The 15,444-nt window shown below is 36.6% G+C and overlaps 1 protein-coding gene across 1 annotated transcript; it reads left to right on the top strand.

The window, feature by feature from the left end:
- Positions 1–1,316: 1,316 nt before the first annotated feature.
- On the top strand, positions 1,317–14,271 carry LOC117340910 (ankycorbin-like). The gene is made up of 7 exons (XM_033902692.1): positions 1,317–2,494; positions 4,500–4,653; positions 5,239–5,347; positions 6,732–6,933; positions 7,409–7,497; positions 9,227–9,457; positions 10,095–14,271. Exons 1-7 carry the CDS (start codon positions 1,459–1,461, stop codon positions 11,475–11,477), a joined length of 3,204 nt encoding a protein of 1,067 aa, XP_033758583.1. The 5' UTR covers positions 1,317–1,458; the 3' UTR covers positions 11,478–14,271.
- Positions 14,272–15,444: the final 1,173 nt, after the last annotated feature.

Here is a 15,444-nt window from a genome sequence, read left to right as displayed (position 1 = left end):
ATTACATACAGCTTGTATTTTAAGACACTGACCAAGTATTCTATTTATATCCTGCAAATAGGCATTTTTATTGAAACGGTATCAATAATTTATGTTCCAAATATGTTCGCATTTTAAACGTTGTTTAACTTTGAAGTAGGTCAGTCGATAGACAAGATTATAAAATACAGCTGTTTTTGTAACTGTCGCATTATGACAGAAAATATGTGGTTGCATCGTCATTTATCTACACACATACAACGTAAAACCAAAAATTATACACATGAATTGTATATTTTTACTCGCATAGCGATTTAATAAATCAGGTTAGAATTATGATAATAATTTAATCCGAAATTTAAACACGTGTACAATATTGCATTACTTCATTCACTGTGTGACCTGTATGAGCACCCATATCATGTGCAATTCCGTGATGTAAGCATTTGATCAATACACGCCGTGCCCATTGAAACCTATTTTAAATGTCATTCCATGCAGATCTATATATTGCATATGGCTGACTCAGAATTTTGGAAAACCCAGAAATCGGTCGACACATATACTAATTATAATTATAGATTCCGTCTGTCATACATCGACATGGCATAGAAGTAATTATAAGGTATATGTCTTTTCAAAGCACAGTAATTTATTCAAATTAGAAAAAAAATGGATTTTAAGATGTTTCAGAAAATAGAACTAGATCTATATTACACCACGATTTCGACAGAGATATGCAAGTTGGGCTGTGACCATGCAACGTCACAGGGGACCTAAAAATAGCATTCCTTGTTGAAGCAATGGCGGCTGTTTTATAACTATTCCGGCTTTTGATTTTTAAAAAATACAGAAAACCAATATGAGACTGATGAACAAATGTAAAATAGTGTGTAAACACAATTAAACACGTGTCACATATACAGTCCGGATTAATATTATGCACAACATCCTGCCGCTTAGGCAATTCACAAAAAACATTCCACATTCTATTTTTATCCGCATTCACCTTACAAGTGTGTCTTTTACAAGTACAATCTTTAAAATTGAATACAATCGGATTTCTTTATTATGAAACGGCGAATTAGGATATTGACAATGAAAATGAAAACATTGCTATACAATATGACATTACCTACCCGTAAGTTCGAGCGTGAGTGCAACTACGCATTAAGACTGATTCATAAGGCAAATTGGGTCGATCAAGTAAAAATAGTCCCGGCGAGGTCATTTCTATTTATAGATGGTAGACAGGTTTGTGCTTTTGTAGGGAAATCCCCGTTTTGCAGGCGAGCGCACTTGTCATTGGTTGAAATGGCACACGTGACCCTGGGACTTTCCCGAAATGCCATTTTTCCATGGTAGGTGTTTCGAAAGAAGATATGAAATGTGTTGACGAATGCTATTGTTGACGATTTCAAGGACGTTTGAAAAGCAACACGATGTTGTGAAGATGTAAATATGGACACTTAGAGTATCATGATTGAGACTAGAGTTCAAAGAGTGAGTAAAATGTCGGGAAAACGGAACAAATCGGGTCAAAAGTCGCCTGGGCATGTTGTCGCCAGCGCGGAAAATTTGGCCGAAAAGGAACGAGCGGATCGCATTGCGGCCGCAGAGGCAATGTCTTGTTTGTCCTCAGTTATTCTTCTATCTTCCGATTTGGAGAAAGATGCAGATGTCGCCTCGCCACCTAAGGAAACTACCAGAGGTCAGAAGCGGACTCGAAATTCTCAAAAATCCCCTCATGGGACTAAAGCTGGGACAGAATCTAAACGGGGAAAGTCCCGTAGCGGGAGAGGCCGAGGGGCACGCTCCACCAATCACCAACGTGGAGCTAGCACAGTTAGACTTGAGGGGAATCCCCGGGATGCTAACAACATGGTCGAAGGAGTAATGAATGAAGCACGTGGAGTTTCTCGTCTCGGAGGACAGGCTAATGAGGCAGGGATCAATAACAGTGATAGGTCACAGGAACGGGTAGCGCCCATCCCTCAAGGTTCTCGTGTGGGTACTGCGCCCCCTCGGACACGTCAAGGGGGCGTGGCTACTCCAACTAACATACAACCAGTATCTAACATACCAAATGCACTACAACTCGCCATTCTATCCAAGTTGACAGCTTCGGCCAGAGACCATCGGCAGGCATCTAATGAACAATTGGTGCTAAAACTACCGCTTGTGATTAACAATGAAACTACAGAGGTGAAGTCATTAAGCAGTCCAACTGCCCAGGTCAGTCCAGCATCAGCAGCCAGTACAGATAGTGTGGAGTTCACACAGTCAACCGTAGATAGACTTCTACAACCTCCAAATAGTAATAAATTTGATTCTTTAGATTCAGCTCTTCCTTTAAAGAAGCGAAAGTTACTAAGCTATATGAATAGTGGCAGCCAGGAGGACAGTGTTTCTATGGTAACAAGTCAAGCATCCAAGCATGAAAAGGGCGGCGATGTTGTTGACCTAACGATGGTTAAAGTTGAACCCGAGTATGACCAACATCAACAAGTTCTAGGTAAAACTGAGTTTTATCATTTAACTGGCCTGTTTAACTTGTAATACAGATCTGTCATCAAAGTCATACTATTATGATTTTGAAAAGTCAATTATACGTGACTTAATGAATATACTTCATTGTATAATTTACAAAGCAAAGTATCAATTAAGATTGTCTCTGTGAAGAAACACTTTTCATCCACGCCAAAATTGGTTATTTCATAGAAATAAGTCGTTTTCACATATAGTATATTCTTGTTATTTCTTCGTGCCCTATTGCAACACTTGTATCTTTTCTTTCTGGGCTGTGTGTCTTTGTAATGCTTTCAGATGTTGCTACTACTGGTGTCTTCAGGTACTCAGGGATTTACCTCACATTTTGAAAATGGGAGTCCTTTGGGACTGCCAGCCAAAAAATTTGAGGGTCTATGAAAAATAAATGAGAGTCCACATATTTAACATTGCTATTTTTGCTAATAACTCTAGATCTGCTAAATATAAGTCAGTGTGGCATATTAGTGCCATCGTGAATCATAAAATAAATCATGATTGATGACATTAATATTTTAAATACTAATTGTTGAACCATTATCCATTATGTAAGTTTGGTTCCTGTTTGATATGAAAATGAATTAATATTTAATTTAAGTTTCAATAATATATTTATGTATATATTATTACATGCAGGTAGGTAGGATTTTTTTTATTAAGTATGCATTATGTGGTCATTGATAATCACATGTTCTATTGTACTATACAAAATATGATTCATTTGGTGGTTAAATTATGTTACTGCTGATTCTAATTGGAATAAATGTTATTCTTTTTTATTCTTTTTCTCCAAGTGTTTTGAAATTTCTTTTCAGGAACCTTGAGAATTGTTTCAATAGGAAAAACCATACAGTTCACTATTTTAAACCAATGATCATGAAATATTATACATTGTGGAATCCATTTCAGAATTTTAAATATTCATTAAAATTAATCTGTACAGTGCAGGTTATTTAAATTTTCCAATGATATCTAGATCTGAAATATTATTAATGATTTTTAATCATATTGTCTTGCTTTCCCCAGATATACCATGTCTACTAACAGTAGTAAAATTTGTACAATTCCTTTATTATCAAAAAAAAAAAAAAAAAACTTGAGTAAGTCAAACTCTTTTCAGAGTTATTTCCCCTGGGGAAATAGGTAGTCGGAACCATCATCAGCATCATGCAATTTTTCTTTGATGGATTTTGGCATTAATTTCTATCAGGTGCCTTTGCCATTTGTCTAGCACTTGATCAGAATGTTTTGCCAACAATTCACCAAGATACAATCACAACTAGGCTATTGAAACGGAAATGCATTTGTTGCTATAAATAGAAACACTATGATAATATAATGGTATTTCCAAACAGTCGATGTATATTTCAAGAGGACTCCAATTTATCAATGTTAAATGCAAATATAGCATCAATTCATCAAAGACATTGTATCAGGGAAGACACCAATATAAATAAGTGCGTCCCATGGGACGCAGAGGTATCTTATATGAGAGTCCCGTGACGTTTTTTGGGAGTAATATACGCAGGAATTTGCGTCCGGTAAATCCCTGGGTACCCATCCTCATAATGACTCGACCTCTGGTTGTTTATATTATGTAACCCCCACCCCCTCTCCTAAGATATATCCTCATCGTTATCCCAAAAAGATGATAAATGTTTCAAAGGGCTGAAATAACAATCACACGTGTCGGTTTGCAAGAACATTTTTCAATAAAACCCATATTTATTACATTGTATTTTAAATTTTGTTCCCCTGCAAGTTTTGAATCTTGACAAAACAAATACATCAAGGACATGTGATATTTTTGGGGGAAGTTCAGCAATTATGAAATGAAAAAAGTTTCAGATTATTTTTAACATTAGCGATGATCATGAGACTCTTTTGAATAATAATGTTCTTACTGAAATGTTGAACAAATATAAAACATTAGTTGAATAATAGATTTATGGCAGTAATGTTTATATTTTCAGCACTGCCCTCTTCTGCCTCTTCTGTCATAGTCCCTGTCAATGCGACCCCAGTGACCTCAGCGACCTTGAACCCTGTGAGTGTTGACCCCCGCACTAGCCTCATGCTCCTAACAGAAATGCAGATGGCCCTTCAGCAGGATGAGGATGGTGACTTGTAAGTACATTTAAAGAAATGTAGATTATTGTTACGGGCAAGAGTTTATGTAAGTCTGATTTTTACAAGTTTATTAACTTGTGCAGACTACTACTTACTAGCTGGTTTAATGAAAAGTTGTTTTAATAAAACCGGCCCTAATTAAATGCTACTCTCTGTTTTTGCATGTCTTATCAATTTTTGTCACCTGCAAATGTGCAATTGTAATTAACTGCAGGTACATAATTAGCAATTCACAAGAAGAATAAAAATACGTTTATAATTTATCCTTGGCCTTGGGGCCATTACTGTTAAAATGTGAGCAACCTAAGGGCTATATGTTGTGTTTAATTTGAAGAAAAAAACCAGAACCATATCATTTATTATTAAGTGAAATGAAAGTTCAGAATTGTAAAATATGTTTCTTTTTTATCTATGGACTTGTTGAAATGTGTGGGGAAAATTGCAAAAAGAGAAGAAATGCATTTTGCAGATTCTCTGATAGTATTGCAAGCGAAAATTGGTCAGTTGTTTCGGTTTAATTTTTAAAATAGTAACAACAGCTCAATTTCAGAAATTCCTTATAATCCTTGTAATCTATTTCAGACCTTTACATATCGCTGTGGCTCAGGAGAATATTGTCATGGTCCAGAAATTTGTCCACCTGATGTCCATCTCTGGGAAGAGTGTGGACAAATATAATAAAGCTCAACAGGTAAGACTGGATACTTGGGTATTTACGGTATTTTACCGGAGATATGCCTCCCCCTCCCCCCTTCCCTGGTGTAAAATTTAAGTATTAAAAACTGTTTTTATCCTCAAAGAAGCCCATTTCCCTAGTGTACTATTTTTGAAGTTTGGATAGGGTTTATTTGTGAACCACTTTTACTTTACCAATTTTGAGATTGATGATTTTGTAAAAATGAAGAAGGCTCCTTATTTATAGGGATGGCTTAGTTGTAGGGATGGCTTAGTTGTAGGGATGGCTTAGTTGTAGGGATGGCTTAGTTGTAGAGATCATTGTGTTACAGGTTTGACACTTGCAAACTTATTTGACCTTTCACTTCCCATTAGATGGACTTTTGTATAATGGTTAACCTTTGTATACTGGGTTAACCTTTGTATACTGGGTTAACCTTTGTATTATTGGTTAACCTTTGTATTATTTGTGGGCTGACCTTTGTATTATTGGTGGACTGACCTTTGTATACTGGGTTAACCTTTGTATTATTGGTTAACCTTTGTATACTGGGTTAACCTTTGTATTATTGAATTGGTTAACCTTTGTATTATTTGTGGGCTGACCTTTGTATTATTGGTGGACTGACCTTTGTATACTGGGTTAACCTATGTATACTGGGTTAACCTTTGTATTATTGGTTAACCTTTGTATTATTTGTGGGCTGACCTTTGTATTATTGGTGGACTGACCTTTGCATACTGGGTTAACCTATGTATACTGGGTTAACCTTTGTATACTGGGTAAGCCTTTGTATTCTGAGTTAACCTTTGTATACTGGGTTAACCTTTGTATTCTGGGTTAACCTTTGTATAATTGGTTAACCTTCCTATACTGGGTTCACCTTTGCACACGGGGTTAACTTTTGTATAATTGGTTAATCTGATATACTGGGTTAACCTTTGTATAATTGGTTAACCTTCCTATACTGGGTTCACCTTTGCACACGGGGTTAACTTTTGTATAATTGGTTAATCTGATATACTGGGTTAACCTTTGTATAATTGGTTAACCTTCCTATACTGGGTTCACCTTTTCACACGGGGTTAACTTTTTTATAATTGGTTAACATTTGTATACTGGGTTAACCTTTGTATACTGGGTTAACCTTTGTATACTGGGTTAACCTTTGTATACTGGGTTAACCTTTGTATACTGGGTTAACCTTTGTATAATTGGTTAACCTTTGTATACTGGATTAACCTTTGTATACTGGGTTAACCTTTGTATACTGGGTTAACCTTTGTATACTGGGTTAACCTTTGTATACTGGGTTAACCTTTGTATACTGGGTTAACCTTTGTATACTGGGTTAACCTTTGTATACTTGTTTCACGTAACATTGAACATTAAATTACAGACACCACTTCACCTGGCTGTTGAGCTGGATTTCGTTGATGCAGTGAAGACGCTGCTGCTAGCCAGAGCGAATCCTAACCTGGTCAACAAGCGTGGGGAGAATGCAGTCCACCTGGCGGTCAAAGTACAGTCCTCAGCTTGTCTGGAGTTCATGATGCAACACTCGCAGAATAAAACTGATCTTAACACCAGGAACTTTGAGGGTACAGTATTACTACTCAAAACCTGACACTATTTTAACAGTATAACCTTTGTACAGTGAACTTTGTTATACTGCCGTCATTGGCGGTAAGTGACTGAAATTGTCAATGGACTGTAAAATGATATAATGCAATGTAATACTGCCACACATTTTTGATTTAACATTGTTAAACTGCCAAATAACATTCAAAAAATAAAATACTGAAATTTCTGAAGCGTTTTTAATTACAGAGATATTGTACCTCACTATCCGGACTTCGACATTTCTTTTGGCCTATTTGTGTTTAATTTCCTCTCTTTCTTTCTGGGTATCAACATGTTTAGCACTTAGCATCACTGTCAAGTCCTAGAAGAATGAAGCAGCAGTATGATGCATTCAACTCAATTTTTGTCTCTACTGTACATGTATCTGACACTTTAATTTGTATTGAAATTTGCTAATATCTATTGTGCATCTTTTCTTCAATCTGATTGTAGGGTTAGCTCCCCTTCACACAGCAGTTGAGAGAAACGATGAGAGGATTGTTGATATGCTACTAAGAGCAGGAGCAGACATCAATATTCTGGTAAGTGTAGACATTGTTTAAAGAAAAAAATAACAACTCGGGTGGGAATTTAAGCATCCACAGGGTAAAGTATTATGTTGGCTAGATAGAATCTTCTGCGAAAGTATTTTAAATTATTCATGATAATTGATGAATGTTCTTGATTTCTTCATGAATATTTTTCATGAAATTCATGAACTTAAAATGAATAATCTCGGAAAGGATATATTTCATGGAGTTTCATGAATCCTGAAAGAAAGATTTTTAGGTCACCTTAGACAAAGTAGTCTCCGGTAACCTATTCTAATCGCTTTTGTCCGTCGTGCGTTTATAGACAATTTACATTTTCAACTTCTTTTCCAAAACCACTGAACCAAATTCAATGAAATTTGGCAGGGAGCTTCTATGGCTAAAGGTCAACTAAAATTGTGAACTATATGGTTCCCATCCCCCAGGGGCCTGAGGGGCAGTGCCAAAAAGGGTCAAATTGACTAAAACTTCAAATATCTTCTCCTCTACTCTCAGATAAGGTGGAATTAAACACTCATCATAGATGGAAGGGTCTTAAGGTGCTTTACCAAAATTGTGAATTTCATGACCTTGGGGTCTCACATTTGCTTCTGGCATGGGGAGGGGGTAAACTTTACTATAGTTTATATAGGGAAATCACATTTTTGACTATTATTTGTTGGATTTCTGTTGGAATTCATTCTAACTTGGTTCACATAATCAGCATTGGATGACAGTTTCATAGTATGTACATGTTGGCCCTGGTTGACCCCCAGGGCTGATGGGCGGGGCCAAAAAGGGTCAAATTGACTGAAATTTAAAAAATTCTCTTCTTATACTCTCAGATATGGTAGAATGAAATACTCTTCATAGATCAGTGCTACAGATAACATGCGTGAACGCGTAATTACCCATAAAAAATATCGAATTACGCATCAAATAATAATGAAAATGCGTACGTTTACCCCAACGTAATCATGTATTCACACATCAATTCCCGATTGCTGCGTACCGCCTTTTACCTCGTGCTGTTACAAACATCTTGGATCGTTCAGACGCTTTGAAACACTAAGGAAAGTCGCTGTTTAATTCAAGCGCTTCGCTGATTACAGTCCATTACTTGAACAAACATGGCGCTATCGAAGCAGTCAAAACAACAGTCGCTCTTTGGTATGGGGTTTACGACTGCAACATCGACCAATGTCAAAGAAAAAAGTGCCGATTCTTTTATAAGAGACATCTTGGACAAAGTTATATCAAAAGTTGTCTCACGAAAGTCACATACTGTGGTTAGGAAGTCAACAATATCACACAGTGAACGGTGTGGTTAGTGTCAACAGTTGGAAGTAAACGAACAAAAAAAGTAAAAACGTGATAGTGTAAACAATAATCTGTCCTCTGCAAGGATAAATACTGGACAATATTTTTGCTTAATGAATGTATTCATTCAATCTATTGCTTGGTTAAGGCCCATGGTCCTCTTGTTAAATTTAATCTCACATGGCACACTACCCAGGCGTCATTTCTGCGAGTGGGAATTGATACAGGCCAATCGAGCCTCTTGTATCTTTAAAAGTCAACTTTCAGGTTTCAAAGTTGTATATTTAATTTTGTATTTCCCAGTACATATATAGTGTGGTAACACAGAAGAGGGAGTAAGTATTGATCATTGGTAATTTTAAATATATTAGGATGAGGAAACGCAACATTTTTTAACAACTTTTCTTCCGTTTTTCTGCAGGATGGTAAAAGTGGGAAAACACCCCTGTTTTATGCAGTAGAGCACAACTTCCTGTCAATGATTGAGTTTCTTCAGTTGCGTTGTGCCAATGTTGATCTTACTAACTATGCCGGAATAACAGTTGTCATGGCAGCCCAGGCTCGTGGCTATCAAGATGCTGCTACATTACTTCTGAAGGGGATGGACTCCCAGGCCTACCATGAAATCAAGGAGAGTACTCCGACCAAAAAGGTGAGTTCAAAGGTCAACGGATATTCATGGTCAAGGTTAATGGGGTGTAAAGCCATCCAACCTTAATTGAAGTGATAAAGTATATATATACAAAAGTCAGCAAAATGTAGGTTTAAGGTCATCAGAATGAGTTCAAAGGTCAACAAATATTGATGGTATACTGGTAGTTTGGCAGGAGTAAAGGTCACTCAAATTTGATACAGATGTCATCAGAAAGTTAAAACAGTAAGGTTATAACAAATGTCAAAGGTTAACTAAATAGCTGCAGTCAAGTGATTTTGAGGGACTGAAAAAGGCAGGTTTAAGTCTTTAGTAATAGCTTAATTGTCTTTTCCAAAGAGATTTTTGTACTTGATACTTTACAAAGGGGAAAAAATGGCCCAAAAGTCTGATGGGAAGAATCTTCTTGCTACAGTGAAAATGCACCAAGAGAAACATTATAGTTATAAAAATAGCAGAAGATGGAGTAATGGCCACTTTCATACTTTAAATATTTCTTTCTATGTTTTATTCAAAAGTATATCATGATTTTTTTTAGATAGTCTGATATAAAAGATATAGGTTTCAATAGTGATTTGTTTTATAAGATGATTGATTTTCAAAAGACTAACATATGTTTATTTTTATTTGTTTTCAGATTCCAATTCCCAGAATTCCAAGCAAATCTCACCTTATAGTTAACACTGAGAATGTAAACAGCACATGTACAAAGAATTTCAAATTCACCATTCATAATACAGACTCCAATTCCAGCGAGTCTTCTGTTAGACCGTACCAGGGCGTAATCGCTCAATGTTTAGGAGAGGAACCAATGAGTGTTTCCGACTCCACAGACATTAAACAAGAAATGAACAGTGACAATCGACTCTCTGCATACCAATTTATCAATTTGGTCCCAAAAAATTTGCTCAATGGACGTGATCAGCTGGACAACACGATTCCACAAACACAAAGTAGAGCCGAGGTGAATATACCTGAAATTCCACGTCAATTGTCTCCAGCCTTCATGTCTTCAAGTGGTTCTAGACAAGGTTTTGAATCAAAGAGGACCAACACTCCACCACTTCGCAAAACACCCTTCGATGTTAAGCATAACCCATCCTCAGAAATTATTTGTTCTTCCCAATCGCCGAAAAGTCATGATCAAACCCCACGGGACCAAACAGTGTCCCGTACAAGTGTAGCACAACTGCATCAGAGCCAAGCTCCATCCACTACAAATCAAGTCCAATCCATGCAAAGCCAACTAGCATCGTCTCTTCTGAGCTCCAGCAGGCACCAATCCCTGTATCATAGTTTTCCTCATTACAAGTCATCCGCAGACCCAGATAATTCCCAACCTGGAGGTAGTAAGCACCACCATGTAGAATCGCCACCCCTTAGAGAAAGACATTCTCATCACAAAGAAAGTTCCCTAAATTCAAGGGACAGCTCTACCATAGCTAGAGATGGGTCCCCGCATCTGAGGGAGAATTCTATCAATCGAAGTGAAAGTTCTACTCATGCTATCAACAGTAACATTCAATCAAGAGAGAATTCCCAAAATCCAATTAACAGTACCAATAACATGGTAAACAGTTTATCTAATCAGGTGAAAAGAAGTTTGCTGAAACCACCCATAAACACTTCCTCTAACCTTTTAAATAGTTCTTTTTCTCCCAGTGGTACGTTTCACAATAGAGACAAATCCACTCATCCTAAAAGCAGTTCTCCACACCAGAGGGACAGTTCTCCTTATCGCAGCCACTCACAGAAGAGAATAGTTAAAGTGAACTCAAGTGGAAAAATGCATGTAGAGAAAGCTGGGTCGGCATCAAAAGGTCAAAGTTCAGGGTCATCTAAGGGGTCAGTGCCAGCCTCCCAGATGTATCACCTAACCAATATCTCTCGGTCAACTAAAGACATTCTAGCTGCAAAACTCCAGGGAATTTATACTTCGAAAGCAGGTCAGGCAAATAGGCCACTTAACCTAAGCACGGGTACAGTACCAGACAGTGTGAATGTTAAGGAGGAAACATAGTAATAGTGGAAAATAAAAGTACAACTCGTCATAGAAACTGATATTCTTTCACCACTCTGTTATTAGGGCAAACCATGCACTGTACGCCATTAAAGGCTCTTTGGTCATTTTCATCATTTTCTGATAAAAAGAAATTAAAACATGGCTACTTTCGTTTTCCATATAGTTTAAGTTAGAAAGAAATTAAAAAAAAAAAATTCTACTTTCATTTTCCATGTAGTTTGAGTTAGCTAAAGATTTAATTAAAGACTTAATAAAATATTTATCAGGAACCTATCTTTACCTCTATTGTTTTTGATAAATGAGGTCATGTAGGTTTTATCTCCATAAAAACCATATGTAATAGGCTGAACAATGTGTGCACACTTTTAGTTGTGATAACCAATCTGAACAGTGTACAGGTCTGTATGTACAAAAGAAACAATACTGTACAGAATTGCCGTTATTTATATGTATGACTGTGAACATTTAAGAATTTTATCTCTTCAAATCCATTAAGAAATGTATGCAGTTCATATAGTCATTTTCGCGATGTGTAGCTAGCAAGCTAATGTACGTGTGCTCATGTATATATGTGTTACACATGTAACCAGTACTGGTGTGTATTGTGTACAAATTGACCTGTGCTGTGTACATACGAATGAGTTTAAGGCCATTGTCTATATTATTCTGTACATGTGCAACTTTGTATGTTTGAATGTATATATATGTCACTGTGCCTAGCCAAATACACGTGTATTTTTTAAGAGAGGAACTCTGCATAGGGTTTCGACACAAATTCACAACCTGTGGTCCATATGTTGTGTAGTTGGCAATATTTGTGGGGATTTAATTTTGCCATATTCACAGCCATTGGATACGGCAAAAAATGAATAGTCAGAGAATATTTAAGCATTGAATGGCTTTCAGTTGGCATTCAAAGTCAATATGAATGCCAACTGGACAGAGGCAAATTCCATGAAGCGCGCTAGCAGTATGTAGTACATCGTATTTCTAGTCCCTGTGGAGCTGTGTGAGATACATTCTCATTATGTGTGTATTTTGTCTACATATGTGAATATATAATGTTGTCTACATATGAATGATTTACCCACATTTTATGTTGGGGCATCATTTGTACATGTACTGTTAACGTTTGTGTATGTGTCGTGTGTATGAGTAATATATGTTCATATGCATTTATGTAAGTACATAATATTGTTTGGGTACATGTGAGCACTCATACATGTGCAATTTTTTGTACATTTGTGGGGATGAAGTGTGTTCTGTTTCTGAACGTGTGCGAGTGAACATACCCTCTATATACAGTGGAGTCTAAGTGACATGCTTTTTGACTTCACATTTTCCTATAAATATCCACCGTCATTTTATCTTTCCCATGTGTATGATGTGGTCTAAACGTGTATATATTATGATATGTTGAAACATGAGCATATATGTGTATGTACATAAGAAACTGGTGATAGATATATACTTTTGTTGGACTTTAATGTATGTTATAGTGCTTGGTGCATATATTGATACCAGAGGTATTACTGTTTTGGTTGTGCGCATGAATGTATTGCACCTTTTGTGATTTGGGCATTTATAAATTAAATCCATATTGATCGTGACCGTGAACTAAGGGAGACAATTCATTAATGTATTGTGTCCACTGTTCAATTATTTCCATATCCATAAGCAGTAGGAATAAATATGGCTGATTAAAATGTCATACTCACGGTATCCAGTTGACCTGTGAGTGTATATTTTTGACTCCCAAAAATGAGATTTCACTCTTGGGTTTGAAGGAACATGTCTATTTGACATATGTGTTGACCCTTCATGTTTCTCAGAAGTATTGATCTAACTTCTGAAATTGCTAAATCTCAAGTGTCAATTGGATTCCCTGATGTGTGACAGGTACATATATATAAGAGTAATGAATACACTAGCTGCCCATGCTGGGACTAGCAGCCTCTTGTTATCTAGACAGACATCCTACCAATAAGCTCGAGGGAAATTCCGCTATCCTTTTACGCATATAGTTAGGAATTAAGAAAGAAAATTAATTTTTGATGAGTGAGATATTGAAATAGAATGATAGAAAATGTATCTCAGAAAACAAGAAAATGTATCTCAGAAAACAAGAAAATGTATGTATCTCAGAAAACAAAAATAGAACTAAAGCTTGAACAATCTCTTTAAATGTGTAAATAACATTTTATCAAATGGGTTGTGGGTATTCTCCTGGTACTCCGGTATCCTCCCACATTAGACTCCATTTGTACTTCCATTTACGCTTACAAGAATTGTTGGCATAGTATAAACTAAATCAACAGATTTCACATTTTTTGTAAAATTTCAAAATGTGTTTTGTTTTTCTCTCTCTCTTTTTTTTTCTTTGATAAAAATTAATTATTTGATTAATTGGTAAAAAAAAGCCAATATAACTCATTAATGGTATTATTTAACTGGTGTTTGCTTGTTAAACTGTATTATTGATATTAATTTAAGTGGGAAATTAATTGATTTCTATTGAAATGAATTTGTTTTAATTGAAATTATTTGGTGTTTGTATTTACCTATTTGACTCGCGGTGGTTAAATGGAACACAAGAGTATTCATTGTCATTATCACACAATATTGAAAGGGAAACTTCGCTCCGAATGTCTTCTTGTAGAAATGGGGCCATGTATTATCATCTCATTAAATATTATCGCATTTACATCATTGTTGTTAAACCATTAGCGGAATACCATTGTCTTTACGACCGTTGTTTTATTCATTAAATAAAATAATCTTTATTACAGAATTAGTTTGTCGTGTTAATTGGTATATTTTCCCATTATGTCATTATTTGCCATGGCAACTCTTAAAGTCGTGGTTGATCTTACTGTGGTGCACCATATTATGTATGAACACAGTTTACTGTAGTCAACTACATGTAAGTTCCAGTAGGTTCATTAATATTGACCTCCTTCATAAAGCTGAAGAGGAAAAAGGAAAAGAAAGAGGATGTGGCTCAGTAATCATTTTTAGCTCACCTGGACCGAAGGTCCGTGAGCTTATGTCATGGCTCGGCGTCCGTCGTCCATCAACATTTGCTTCAAATCGCTACTAGTCAAAAAGCTCTTATTGAATTTTTACCAAATTTATTCAGAAACATCCTTGGTGGAAGGGGAACAGATTTTGCATAAATGATGACTCTGACCCCCGAGGGGCCAAATGGGCGGGGCCCAATAGGGGAAATAGAGGTAATTCTTTAAATCGCTACTAGTCATAAAATTATGAATGGATTTGAACCCAATTTGGTCAGAAACATCCTTTGGGGAAGGGGAAAAGATTTTGCATAAATGGTGAATCTGACCTCCGAGGGGCCAAATGGGCGGGGCCCAATAGGGGAAATAGAGGTAATTCCTTAATATCACTACTAGTCATACAGTTATGAATGGATTTGAACCCAATTTGGTCAGAAACATCCTTGCGGGAAGGGGAACTGATTTTGCATAAATGGTGACTCTGACCCCTGAGGGGCCAAATGGGCGGGGCGTAATAGGGGAAATAGAGGTAATTCCTTTAAATCGCTACTAGTCATACAGTTATGAATGGATTTGAATCCCAATTTTGGTCAGAAACATCCTTAGGGGAAGGGGAACAGATTTTGCATAAATGGTGACTCTGACCCCCGAAGTGCCAAATGGGCGGGTCCAATAGAGGAAATAGAGGTAATTCCTTTAAATCGCTACTAGTCATAAAGTAATGTATGGATTTGAACAAAAATTTGGTCAGAAACATCCTTGGCGGAAGGGCTGGCGGAAGGGGATCAGATTTTGCATAAATGGTGACTCTGACCCCCAAGGGGCCAAATGGGCGGGGCCCAATAGGGGAAATAGAGGTAATTCCTTTAAATCGCTACTAGTCATAAAGTAATGAATTGATTTGAACCCAATTTGATCAGAAACATCCTTGTGGGCAGGGGAACAGA

Source organism: Pecten maximus, chromosome 13 (genome assembly GCF_902652985.1).
Source record: "Pecten maximus chromosome 13, xPecMax1.1, whole genome shotgun sequence".
In the NCBI taxonomy this organism is placed as follows: domain Eukaryota; kingdom Metazoa; phylum Mollusca; class Bivalvia; order Pectinida; family Pectinidae; genus Pecten; species Pecten maximus.
Note: the sequence above shows the minus strand (reverse complement) of the source record. Positions and strands in the feature narration are given on the sequence as shown.